We start from the raw sequence: 13,065 nt of genomic DNA, 5'->3' as shown, positions 1-13,065 counted from the left end.
TGATTTTCGTCAAATTTTCAAATTCCGTCAAAATTTTCGAATTTCGTCAAATTTTTTATTTTCGTCAAATTTTCGATTTTCGTCAAATGAAAGCTGGAAGATTCAGTAGATCAAAGAGAAAGTTATACAGTTTTGTAAGAAGAATATTTTCGTTCAAACTGCACAATATGATTGTCTATTATCTGCGACAAAATTATAAAAAATCACAACTTACAAAAGAGCTGATATCGCCCAAAACCACTTACAGTGGAGGTGTGACGCAAGTCCTGTTATCCACTTACAAAAGAACTGATATCGGTGTAGGTGACGCTTACAGATTCGACACGCAAAAAGGTATACGTCACAAATGGCAGCTGATGAGGAAAGTACGCGAAAGGCTTATCAACAAAAATCTTACCAGAAACATTTTAGGAAGAAATTTATAATAAAAAAGTTTGCGTCACAAGGGGCAGATGTTGAGGAAGGAAAATTTTTAAAATTGTGAAATATATTCCTTTAAAAAATGGAATTCAAACGGAAGAAAGCCGAATCATCTGCCCCTTGTGACGCAAACTTTTTTATTATAATTTTCTTCCTAAAATTTTTCTGGTAAGATTTTTGTTGATAAGCCTTTCGCGTACTTTCCTCATCAGCTGCCATTTGTGACATATACCTTTTTGCGTGTCGAATCTGTAAGCGTCGCCTACACCGATATCACTTCTTTTGTAAGTGGATAACAGGACTTGCGTCACACCTCCACTGTAAGTGGTTTTGGGCGATTATCGTCTACCATTCTTTTACCTCATCAATAGGAAAACCCCCATAAGAGCTGTGAAACGGTATCTTAGATCGAGATGGAGTAAACGGTTCGAGGCGAAGTCGAGAAACTTGTTTACTACACGGAGATTCGAGATAGCATTACCATATACGATTTCACAGTTCTGCTATTCTAGAACAACGAGATCAATTTGCCCGTTCTGGACCAATGAAAGTCTAGAACAGGTATGGTCGATCGGCGAATTCGTCTTAAACGCACGCACATTTTATGTCAAAATAATATGAAAATGAGTGCGTTTAAGTACGAAAATCAAATTTGTATGTCCTCCGGTCGGACAATAGACCATACCTGGTTTACACTTTCATTGTTCTGGACGTACTAGATTTTTGTAGCCCTTTCGTGGACCTGTAGAACAGAACGTGATCAATCAAAGATGATTTATCATAATGAGTTTGACGTTTTGAGCTGATGAGCTTTGGAGAATTTCAAATAATTCAAAACTTCAAACTGGTTGGAAAATCCAATTGGCCGAACATGGCATCTAGTGTCAAGTGTTTTTATCTCATTGTTTTATTAATTAAAATTTTCTAGTACAGCTACACAGTACATTGTCCTTCTTAATTCATCATTTTGGTGCGTCCGTTTCAGTTGGCGTTATTGCCAAAGGTACGTCACTGAAAATGACTCGAGTATAATTTTCCGTTAACAGTTTCCGCAATTCTTCCGAATGTTCCCAATCCCTGGTCTCACAAATCACTTTCACCTGATAATATTAAAAATGAGAATTAGAAATTTCCCACCGGGAAACCGAATTACGATGACTCACTTCGACACTGTAGATGTCTCGAATGAAAGCTCGTTCGTGCATTATATCTTTAATTGATACGCCAACCGATGCCATCAATTTACATAAATCAGAAATGCCTCCGGGGCGATCACTAACTGTGACAGTGAATCTAAGTTATATGAAAAATGGTTCGTTCTTTTCACTTGAATTTTGTTTGGACATTCAAATCGACACGTACTTCAACAGTCGTCCCTCAGCAGCCAGACCACGTTCCAAACAACGACCAAATATGGTAGTATCAATATTGCCTCCACAGAGTAAGAGAACCACCCTGTGAATGACGTCAAGAGCAATAAGGCACTTTAAGCATTGGTAAAAAAAGGTAAACGAACCTTTTGCCTTTGAATTCATTCAAATGCCCAGCTAAAATTGCAGCAAGACCAGCCGCCCCTGCTCCTTCAACAACACATTTTTCCAATTCAACTAAACGTAAGATGGCCAGAGCTATCCATTCTTCTTTCACCACAACCATTTTGTCGAGCAGTGGTAATACCGTGGCGAATGCTGTGAAACGATTCATTTATGATGAATTGGTAAAACCAATAAAATTTAGACAAAATTTGCCCGAACCAACCATTATAACCAACACAAGGAACAGCAAGACCATCGGCAAGAGTAGGTAAATTCTGTGTGTAAATTGGAGCTCCATTTTTCATGGCATTCGTAAAACTTTGACACTTTTCGGACTCGACGCCCTGTTGAAAATATTAATGTTAAATTTGACTCTGACTTCAGTGAGACTCTCACAATAATCTTAATATTTGGTCGCAGAGACTTAGCGGCAGATGCAACTCCAGCTATTAGTCCACCTGAAAGCATCTCATGATTTAGGAAATACTTTTTGAAAATACACGGAATTCACTGACCTCCGCCCACCGGAACTACAATTGCATCAGCATCTTTCACCTGTTCACATATTTCGAGCCCAATTGTCCCTTGTCCCGCTATAATGTGCGGATGATCGTAGCCGTTGATGTAAGCGATTTTTTTCTCTTTCGAAATGGCCATTGCTAAGTTCTTTGACTCAGCCATATCACATCCCTGAATGTGTACAACGCTGGTTAATCGATTGAATACGAAGCTGTTTTGTCGTGTGCTAAGCCAAACGTACTTGATTTTTTCGGTAGCTTACAAAACCATTCTTAAGCTCATTAAACTGCCACAGACATTCATCTGCAGGATCTAATATTTGAGAACCATTTGTGGATTTTTTGTGAATTTTTGTGAATTTTTGAGAGTCTTTGAGAATCCGTTGTCAAATATTAGGCACTGTTCATCTGTTATCGATAACGACGACAAAAATAATGACAAGCTCTGGGTAAAATGGTTCTTTATATAGTAAAAAGCATGTTAAAAAAAATGAAGTACAAGATTTGAAATCAACCGATTAAAAGTACTTTGATCAATGGAAGTAATAGACCCGATAATATAATACTTGTCATATGCAGTCTGTAACAATTTAAATTGCAATGGAAAAATACGAAATTTTAGGCTAAAAAAAGGACTTCCTGGAATCTAACGAGACATAACTTATTTAGTCTGAGAATAGCATCTTTGCGAAACCAGTCATATTGGCTTAACACTGCCAGTCATAAGATATTTACATGAACAATCACATTCGCACCATAGTTGCGACATTTTTGTATTTTCATTATCGGCGCTGCAGCTGGCATAACAACTGTACAAGGAATGTTCAATGATTGAGCATGATAACTAAGTCCCTAAGAAATGATAAACGTGAAACTGATAAATCGGATCAAATTGGAATGCAATCGGTACCTGAGCATGGTTTCCTAGCGATGCCGAAATAACTCCTCTTTGCTTTTGTTCATTGCTTAGCATCAATAAAGCATATCGTGCCCCGCGTTCTTTGAAACTTGCGACAAAAAGGTGAATGATTATAGGCCAATTTGTTTGTGCTTTTCAGTTTACCTTCCAGTGTACTGCTGAAATTCTTTCTTCAGATAAATTGTCATTCCTAATTGACCGGATAATTGTGATTTCTACAGATGGAGAAATCTTATTTCCAGAAAGTGAGTCACTTCATTAAATTCATATCTTTACCGGGCATGGTGTACATTCAATACCTCCTTTGATTAGAAATGCTGCGGTCGTCACATCCTGGAATGTTATTTTTTGTACGTTGTTCGGTGAACACAGTGGATCTTCTAATTCACGAAGTGTTTTGTCAACTTCAGTAACTTTTGCTTTGTCTGGACTTGTATTGAGAGTAGGTGTCGCGTTTGTATGATTATCCCTCGGATTATCCTTTTCCTTATCAACGACGTCCGTGGAACTTTTCTTCGGGGTATTGACCATGATTTTAAATGTTGAATCTCTAGAAATGATCTGGGATGTGATACGATCGATCAATCGATAGGTTGCAAAAGTTAGGAAATCTTACGTTTTTACTGTTAAGTATACTTTCTGCTATTTAAATATTCTAAGCAGTGCAAAATCAACCGTTGCCGACACCAAATTCAACTGAAGTCGTTGCAAATTTTTCGTCATACCTTCTGTTTAGTTCCACCACTTAAATTAATCTAATCATTTTTCCATAATTGCTTTTCAAAATAAAATCAAAAATTTCACAACAATCAACAGCATTACGCACAGATCACATCTGTAGTAGTTGTTGAAGACTCGCTAGCGACGACGATACTTTGAAAATCTCCAGATGCCAGACCAAGTACTCTGTGTACCTTTTCATAAAATACAGAACAAATGCACTGATGGTTCCAGTTCCATATACATTTTACCGCAAAGTTCGTGCGAGGTTCAGACAATTTTTGCAAAAATTCATTTCACCGAGAATATAAACTCGCTGATGACTAAAGCAATTAGGAACGTTGCGCTGATCGTTACGATCAACAAAAACATTTTTAATAAAATGCTAATTTTGAAGGAAAAAAAAAGTTGGAAAGACGAGCATATTGAACAATATTCTATTGTACATGTACAATGCATACCATACTGCAATTTAGACATGAAGAACTATCAGCCGCTTGCGATTTCTAAGCTGAACGTTCGTACAACTAAGACGAATCTAAAACACATTTATCGCATACGCGGTGTGATTCCCCGAAAAAATTATTCACCTAGGATATATAAACAAACATTATACTTCTGTAAATTGTCAAAGTGTCATTCGCATATCTTGTTGTCTCGTTTTCGCTTATGCGATAATATATATTATCTGTCGAGAACAGATATATCGAGATAAACAAAAACTCCCTAGAGGGATAAGCTCGAGATTATCGTTCTAGACAGATAAAAAAGAATATGCACATGACAAGCCGTCTCGGCAAGCCTCGACCGCTTTGTCATACGTGCATAATATTTATTATCACATACGCGCGGTGTTCGGACGTCAAAATTACTTCACTAGAAGTTTAATTCAAAAATTACACTTCAGGTCTATGTTGTTGTCTCGATTTCGCTTATGTGATAAAATAGAGTACACACTTGTCACTATCAGTCTCGGCAAGCCTCGACTTCTTTGTGACAAGTGTGTAATATATATATTATCTATCTAGAACGATAATCTCGAGCTTATATCTCTAGGGAGATTTTACTTATCTCGATAAACGGATAAAATATGGTATGTACCACGACATAGTAAAGTTTGTGTGCAGATGTCCGGTTCTTGCAATTTGCTGAACCTTTTCGTCTCAGGTTAAGCAAAATTGGTATGTGCGAAGCTGAATAATCTAGTAGCCCAATATTTATTGCGAATAAAATTTTTCAATTTATGTCAGTGTTCATTTGAGTTCATTTTCATACAGTGTATTAGGTCCCTTATTTGACGTTTCGAAAATGAACCGCTACTGCCTGGTTTATTTTATTCTGCCGTGTATGTACCTATTGCCAGACTGTTATTTTGACGTGTAGGACATTAAAGCAAGAGCCGAAGGTAATTTATATTACAGGTACAAGCAGACGTAAGGTAGAAAGTTTAATTGATTTCAAACTGTTGATAGCGAAAAACATTTACTAGGACTAATGTACCCTTTTGGATTAGAGTCTTACGTATAAATAGCAGATTACAGCAGAGACCATGTAAATGGCCGATTACATTAAGCGCAAAGTTTTCAGGAGGATGCGGGAATTCGAACAAAAATCAAAATTTTTTTTTACAACAAAAGTGCTCTTTTTAATTGATAATTCGTTTTCTTCACTCATACTGCAATTCTATACACTCTCTAGTAGTCTAAGTCCTTAAGACAAAATATAAAAATTTTCTTTAGTCAATTTTACGTAATTTTTAGCAAATGAAGATTGACAAATTGGTCAATGTTTTGGGATTCCTTACCGTAAGCTTGATGCATGGCCAAATAATACAATCACCAGGATTTTATTTAATTTTTGAGCTTTGTGTTTGGAACTTTTGAACTTGATGTTTGTACGAGCGATTATTTTTAGAGAGCGATTAAAAAAAGGTCAAAATGGCTCTTTATTTGAGCAGACAAGAGAGTGTATGGAATTGTAGTATGAGTGAAGACAGTGAATAAACAGTTTTTTGTTCAAATTCCCGCATCCTCTTGGCTCGAGCGAAGCGAGACCCGTAACAAAGTTTGCGTTTATCATTGAAGAAACTGCTGTTGCTTTTTTCGATCTTAAGGTTTGAGCTTCCAATTCCTATAATCTCTGTGGATGCGGCTCGCTAACGATCCTGAGAGTTACATTTTCTTAATATTTCAAAACGGTTATGTTTCAACGAAAGTTAAAGAATTTCGTACTACTATTGTAACAGGTATCACTGTTGTCAACGTTCACAAGTTCGTTCCAGACATCTTCATATCGTCGTTCTGATGACAAAGGAGCGCATGCCCCTTTGCCATGAGAACACCGATATTATTTGTTCCTAATGTTCAGATATTCGGTCTAGCCATTTCTCAATAAAACGGCCGACGACTGGACGACTAAGAATTCCATTATAGAATGCCAACAATATGCCGGGCGAATACCCGATAGTCAACGATAGTGGTTCTATATGCGCACAGTTTGTTATTTGTTTACATTTAAAATTAGTGTTAGGTAGCGTTCAAGAATGACGTTAGTGTTTGGAGGGAGGGGTCTGTCAAAACAGTCACTATATGCAATGAAATACTAATTTGTACGAAAAATTGCAGAAAAATGGGGGTGTCGCAAAATGTGAAAATATTGAGGACGTCATTTATGAACACTCCTTCACAGTTTTTCCTGAAAATGTTCTCACTTGGAAAAATACGCACGTACTGTTGCCTATACGCAAATAGAAAACATCTAAATCGAATGTGTTATGAATGAAACAGAAAAGAAAATTGGGTAAATAATTCAGTAGAAATTTGACGTTTTCTACGTTAAGACGTAATTTTTAACGCGAAGAATATTTAGTTAGAGCGTAGAGAACTACTTCAAACATTTTAGTAAAGTTGGAACATAGACAGTGCAGTGTAGACTACTGTTTTAGTAACAATGCCCTTTCCGCGATGCTATATGTTCACTCCCAGGACTGGTGATTATGTTCCCAACTCAAGGCATCCCTTGTTTAACCCGGATGAATTTACCGGTCGAGATCCATTTAATCGAATACAAGGACCGAGGTACGACTACTTTTGATTTTCAATTTGCAGATTTAAGGTGTCAATTGGATATAAATTAACATTAGACGTTCAAAATTATCGATATTATCAATCGAAAGGAATTATCGATAATCGATTAATCGTATCACTATCATTAACTTGATAAATATTATTCAAGTAGAGTGTGTTTGTTGATCAGCTGGTGAAGATCAGCTGTTGCTGATTCGGCACAAGCTTCTGGTTTAGTACGTGTAATTATCAAAATTTCAATAATTATCGATATTTTTGTGATTCATTTTCGATTGAGGAAATTATTGATAATCGATAATGATAATAATCGATACTCAAAATCATTATCGCAAATGCCTAATTAACATCAACAAAATGTTTGAATCGACAAATTGGATAGGGACTTGATATGATAAGGACACACCCCAATTTCATCTCGATTCTTGTCTGAGTTGTCTTCATATATCCTAATTCAGACATTCTTCCATAGACTTGAACACATGCGCACGTTCAACGTTCACAGTAAGACATTGTGTACAAATTACTACAGAAGTAGAGTGTAAAATGGTGTGTAGAATATGAGCAAAAGAAGAGAGTTTGTTTTCATATTTCACGTAGAGGAATCATACTTGATGCTCAACAATGTTATGAATATAGAGCACGGCCTGGCTTATTTTACTCTACCATGAGATATAGGGATGGGAGACGTTCAAAATTATCGATAATATCAATCGAAAGAGATTATCGATAATTGATTAATCATATCGTTATCGATAATTTGATAATTATCGATAATTATCAAAATATCGAAATTCGATAATTATCAAAATATCGACATTTTGATATTTATCTGAAAATTCATGATAATATACCGATATATCGGAATATATCGATAAATATCGGATTTTCGGACCGAAATATCCATATATCGAATTATCGATATCTTGATAATTATCAAAATATCAATAATTATCGATTATCGATGTTGTTTTGATAATTTTCGATAAAAAAAGTCGATAATTATCGATTATCGATAATCAATAATTATCGATAATCATTTTCATTATCGCCCATGCCTAATTAGATAGAATATATGGTTGCATGCAGATGGCAGATGAAGTTGAACTGCTATGAAGATACCGAGGGACCTGAAAGAACTTTGAACCGTGTCAGATCAGGTGTGAGTGCATTTTTATTTGTGTTAGGTGCTGATAGCATGAACAGTTATTAAAATCGAAAAAATGAAATGAAGAAATTAAAAAAGAAAACGAAATACACAACACAAACGTACACTACGCAGTACACACATTCACGTATGAAAATTTCGAGATTAAAATAGGTCCGGTCATACTATATGAGCACTAATAGTAAGACCAGCGCCTATAAATTTAAGAAGCTGAAATGCCTATAAATGTGAGCAACTTAAGCTGCAATGCCTATGAAAAAGCTCTTAAGAAATTACAGTCAAACCGTTTACAAAAAAATGAAACAGGCAAACAAGAATTCACAGGTAAATTAATGTCTACAAATTTAAAGGTAATATGTTTACATTCAAAGGAATACGTCTACAAATTCAAGAACGCTCTTCCCTTACCCACATGGATCACGTGAAGTGAAAACAAAGAAGCAAAGACGCTGTTTCGACCTCAGGACTCAGTGGCGGTCTGAGGCTAACGTGATCCAGCCATCATCAGTTGTTTCCACTGATCCCTTCCCAAGACAGCAGTAAATTTTCGATTGAACGAGCATTTTAAATTTACAATGAAAATTTGCCATCTACTGATGGAATGTTTGGGCACAAACAGAAAGCTACTGTGAAGGGAACCCCGAAACGTAGCAAGAAAACAGTGAAAATTAAGTCAACATTCAAACAAAAAGTCAAACAAAACAGAAACCTCCACGGTGCACTCACGACCGAAATTCATCCCGTTTCCAAAGATCCAACTCGCTCGTACACACTTCTAAGCCTTTCAAAACCCGTTGAAAAACGAGATTTGCAGCTAGTGAAACAAACGAACCATCAGCAAACGCACTTGACGAAACTCAGCAATAGGTGCCTTCGATCGAAATTTCGGTTCATCAACTTCACTCTCACGAAATCAAAAGCAGAATTCACTTCAGCGGGATCGCTCGATTGGCAATTCAAAATCCTTTATCTACTCCACTGGCCTGTTTCATTTTTTTGTTTTTTGTTTTTTTTAACGTTTTGACTGTGATTTCTTAAGTTTATTCGTAGACATTGCAGCTTAAGTTGCTTCCATTTCAGCTACTTTCAATACCTCTTGGTAGGTATTTCAGCTTTTTAGTTTGTTCTTTTCAAACCTTTTCAAAAATCTTTTCGAAGTTTTTAGTCTAATAGCCTCGCGCTGTGGGTGAGTTCTACTGTTGCATTTAGTCCGTTGCTAAATCGTAACGTAAAAAAACCCGGCGCTGGCCTTTCTATTTGAGCAGTGCTATGGTCAGGTCATGTATAATTACCCTGTATAAACTTCGAAATCTTTGATTTATCTTCTAGCACCACCAAGCATTGATGTGAACCTAAGATGCGGTGATCTTTCTAAAAATTCAGATCCTCGTCGATATATCCACAATTATAAATTTTGTGAATGTCGAGTTGAATGTAATACGATCGACCGCAATGATGTAGGAAAACATTCCAGCTGGTTTCGTTAGACTGTACTAACGGATTATTTTTTGTTCTTTTGATATGCAGCAAGTATCCGGTTCGTAAATATAGACGGAGGAGACCCGTACGTCGAACCCAATCAGAATCAGATCTGAATGGTGAAAGTCAACTAACCGATAACTCGAAGCCTAAATCGAAATTGGGAGCTTTCACCAAAATGGTGTTCCACCGTGCAAAGAACAGTCCTAATGGTAGTCCTAACAAAGAGTCCGGCCCTTGGTTGAACAAACTGTGGTATGCAAATCATCTGTTTATGCACGCACATTGCACGAACATTATTCAGAAATTCCGATTTACGGATGTTGTGGAATTTTTTGTAGGAAGAACATGAAGTCACCATTTTCATCGTCAGACATCAGAAGCAGAGCTCCCGAACCAACGCCACCAGAACGAGCCTTACGAGAACGGGCATATGGTGCATGTGAAGAATGGACGGTGAAATCCAATGGACGTTACAAGATCAGTGCACATTTGGATGTGATTGGATGTAGAGAGGACAAAAGTTGGTTTGTACTCAACGATTCCACTATTCAAACAAATCGCCTGATGACATGGATTCCATTGCCTGCCGATTGTGCCGCTGTGGAGGATCTCTCAATATTCAATTCACCGAAGAGTGTACTGATGGAACTACTATGTTCGTTGCAGCATCCCTACGTTTATCCCGTGCTCGATTTGGGCATTTTCTTTTCGAGTCCGTCGCACTGCGCGTGCCTGGTTATGCCGATTAATTCCAGAGGCAGTCTTAAGGACTTTATCTATAAAGTGAGTCCAATTCTATGGCTTCGCTCAATTTGTTTTTAGTTCAAAAAAACTCAGCTTCCATTTCCTCTTTCTCCTTTCTCACAGTCGATACATTGGAATGAGCCATTTCGGCGAAAATATTCCAAGCCATCAACATGTCTAACATTGGTACAGGTTCAAAGATTCGGTCGACAAATTTTGGAGGCGTTAAGATTTCTGCGAGATCGCGGTATCTTATCGCACGGTCATGTTCACAGCGGCAACGTGATTCTTCAGAATGGCGTTGCCCGGTTGGTTTTAATTTTATCGATCCATTCAATATCATGAGATACATTGATGACTCACTGATTGGTCCTTTCCTTTTCTGTATCGGAAAATTTCAGGCTATCGGGATTGGAAAATGGTCTACTTGGGCTGGACTCAAAAGTGAATGCGGTTGTATCGGCAAAGAGTGTAGCTGAGGCTCAGCATAGGGATGTTATTTGCTTTGGACATTTACTTTTTGAAATGTGCACCGGATATGAATTGCTGACTCCTCGCCCGACCACTGCTAACTTAAATGTAGATTTAGAGCGACATCCAAAGGTATGCATTGACACATCCATTCGTTACAAATTAGCTGTTGATCAGTACAGTAAAACTGCCGTGCCGACTAGCTAAATAATTGTCAGCGCCATTGGTAAGAAATTTTTGTTTTTTTTTCTTTTTAATTCAAAATAGGTCGTTGAAGTTCTTCAAGCGATTTTCGAATGTAACAATCGATATCCAACCATTGACGACCTTGCACGCCTTGACTTATTCCGGACTGTTGAATTACGTGAAATGAGAGGAGCGACGACTTCGGTGAGCATTATTTTTCATAGTCGCACGCTAACTTCCGTTCACAATTGGTTGTCCCACCCACAGTCGCTAAAGCCTGATCTTAGCCCATCCACATCAAATCTACTGAACGCGGTTCGTCGAAGGCAAGTCACTCAATTAACTCGATCGTATAGATCAGTCGACGAACCGCATTACGTCGAGTTAGACGATACAAATAGTGAATTATACTCTGCAATCAATGGTTCCTGCAGTGATCTGTCATACACTGGATGCTTAGAGGGTCATATAACCGTGACAAAAGAGCAGTACGAGCTGTATCGCGATATGGGCACAACATTTCAGCTTTGCAAGATATGCACGGAAAATGACAAAGACATTCGACTCGAACCGTGTGGACATTTGTTATGCATTCAGTGCTTGACGAAGTGGCAAATTGACTCAGCTGGATTCGGTTGCCCGTTCTGTCGAGCTGAAATTAGGGGAACCGAGCAAATTGTAGTAATTGACCGCGAGCCTCTTTGAATAAAAGTTTAGTCCATTTTGTTGTTAAAAAAAAAACCAGAATCATTGTCGGGATGGACTCATGATGAAAGATATTTTTTTCGAGAATTGAAACTTTAAAAGTTAAACTATTTACACTTGACAATTCTGTATTTTTCAAAATATTATGGATCGACCATGATGTGATGCGATGCTTGCCTGTTGCAATGAAAATACTGCGGGTAAACTACTTTTTACCTTTTTATACTTTATATATCCCCAATGTTTTACTCGTTTTACTTTGCGATACGGAGATCTGGCCGAAGAAATATTTCAAAAAAAAAACTTCTCATATTTCATTGTAGATGGTTCCAAACCCCCATAAGACCCTGTTTTCCCTGAAACAACATAAAATTACCTTTCTAATGACACCCCACACGACTATGTACGTTTTGTGTACCTCGAGAAATTTCTGTAAGAAAAGTGTAAGTTTTCAGTCATTTTTCGGTTGGATGATCTTTAAACCCAAAAATCCCAATTTGTTCCAAAAGTACATGCAATTATCTTTCTAATGACACCCCACACGATCCTGCACGGCTCGTGTAACTGGAATAGAACTCAAGAGCCTTCACCGGTCTTCCCCGGAAAATCATTTATTTTAATTATGAACGGACTCAGTGAAAAGGGTCGCTACGGTGGCATGTATAAGTAATAAAAATTGTGCATCTTCGGCAATTTAGAACTGGGATAAATACAGGATTCGGGAACAGAGCAAAGTCAGTTATTCCGTGGGTCTCGTCAGAGCAACTTCTTAGTGTCATGGAAGTTTTAAAAAAAAACAACAACTTAAAATCTTGAACGACTTTGTCTTAGTAAAATTGAAATTTTGATAGAACTAAAATAATATTGTAATTGTGGGAAGCATTCCAATATTAGTTATGCCTTGTGTCTCAAGTATTCAATAAAATCAGTAATTGGAATTTTGAATAAACCCAAATATTTTTGTAATTGTGTGAAATGAAAAGAAAAGACATCTTATTGTGCTTGACATAGTGTATAAGGTTGTCAGAAAATACATAACGAATTCTGGTAATTGTGTTAAAACAAAGCACCTAGCAGGGTAATAGAGGTTTTTACACGTCAAATAGAGTAGTTT

The 13,065-nt window shown here is 37.2% G+C and overlaps 2 protein-coding genes across 3 annotated transcripts; one reads left to right on the top strand and one right to left on the bottom strand.

The window, feature by feature from the left end:
* Positions 1–1,311: 1,311 nt before the first annotated feature.
* On the bottom strand, positions 1,312–4,144 carry LOC119072635 (L-threonine ammonia-lyase-like). 2 transcript variants are annotated; one of them, XM_037177879.1, is made up of 12 exons: positions 4,009–4,144; positions 3,669–3,953; positions 3,537–3,607; positions 3,384–3,480; positions 3,209–3,325; positions 2,471–2,645; positions 2,352–2,413; positions 2,179–2,299; positions 1,937–2,108; positions 1,783–1,875; positions 1,584–1,713; positions 1,312–1,520 (listed from the first exon to the last, which is right to left on the bottom strand). In XM_037177879.1, the coding sequence occupies exons 2-12, from the start codon at positions 3,921–3,923 to the stop codon at positions 1,383–1,385; spliced, it is 1,431 nt and encodes a 476-aa protein (XP_037033774.1). In that variant the 5' UTR covers positions 3,924–3,953; positions 4,009–4,144; the 3' UTR covers positions 1,312–1,382. The 2 variants fall into 2 exon arrangements, with proteins under 2 accessions (XP_037033774.1, XP_037033773.1); XM_037177878.1 differs by having other exon boundaries at positions 3,669–3,942.
* A 6,120-nt stretch (positions 4,145–10,264) lies between these two features.
* On the top strand, positions 10,265–12,004 carry LOC119072634 (slowpoke-binding protein-like). Its single transcript, XM_037177877.1, has 5 exons — positions 10,265–10,628; positions 10,713–10,897; positions 10,991–11,192; positions 11,328–11,450; positions 11,514–12,004. The coding sequence occupies exons 1-5, from the start codon at positions 10,410–10,412 to the stop codon at positions 11,949–11,951; spliced, it is 1,167 nt and encodes a 388-aa protein (XP_037033772.1). The 5' UTR covers positions 10,265–10,409; the 3' UTR covers positions 11,952–12,004.
* The last annotated feature ends 1,061 nt before the right edge of the window (positions 12,005–13,065 follow it).

The sequence above is a fragment of the Bradysia coprophila genome, assembly GCF_014529535.1.
Source record: "Bradysia coprophila strain Holo2 chromosome IV unlocalized genomic scaffold, BU_Bcop_v1 contig_84, whole genome shotgun sequence".
NCBI classification, from domain to species: Eukaryota; Metazoa; Arthropoda; class Insecta; order Diptera; family Sciaridae; genus Bradysia; species Bradysia coprophila.
The sequence above is the reverse complement of the archived record's forward strand: the minus strand, read 5'-3'. Positions and strand labels throughout refer to the sequence as shown.

Coding starts and splice junctions, on each gene's coding strand:
- LOC119072635 (XM_037177879.1), bottom strand. CDS start 3,923: ATGGTCAATACCCCGAAGAAAAGTTCCACGGACGTCGTTGATAAGGAA. Junction 3,481..3,536: donor TTTCAGCAGTACACTGGAAG/GTAAACTGAAAA, acceptor TTTTGTCGCAAG/TTTCAAAGAACGCGGGGCAC. Junction 1,876..1,936: donor AATGAATTCAAAGGCAAAAG/GTTCGTTTACCT, acceptor CGTCATTCACAG/GGTGGTTCTCTTACTCTGTG.
- LOC119072634 (XM_037177877.1), top strand. CDS start 10,410: ATGACATGGATTCCATTGCCTGCCGATTGTGCCGCTGTGGAGGATCTC. Junction 10,898..10,990: donor CTTCAGAATGGCGTTGCCCG/GTTGGTTTTAAT, acceptor GGAAAATTTCAG/GCTATCGGGATTGGAAAATG. Junction 11,193..11,327: donor ATTTAGAGCGACATCCAAAG/GTATGCATTGAC, acceptor AATTCAAAATAG/GTCGTTGAAGTTCTTCAAGC.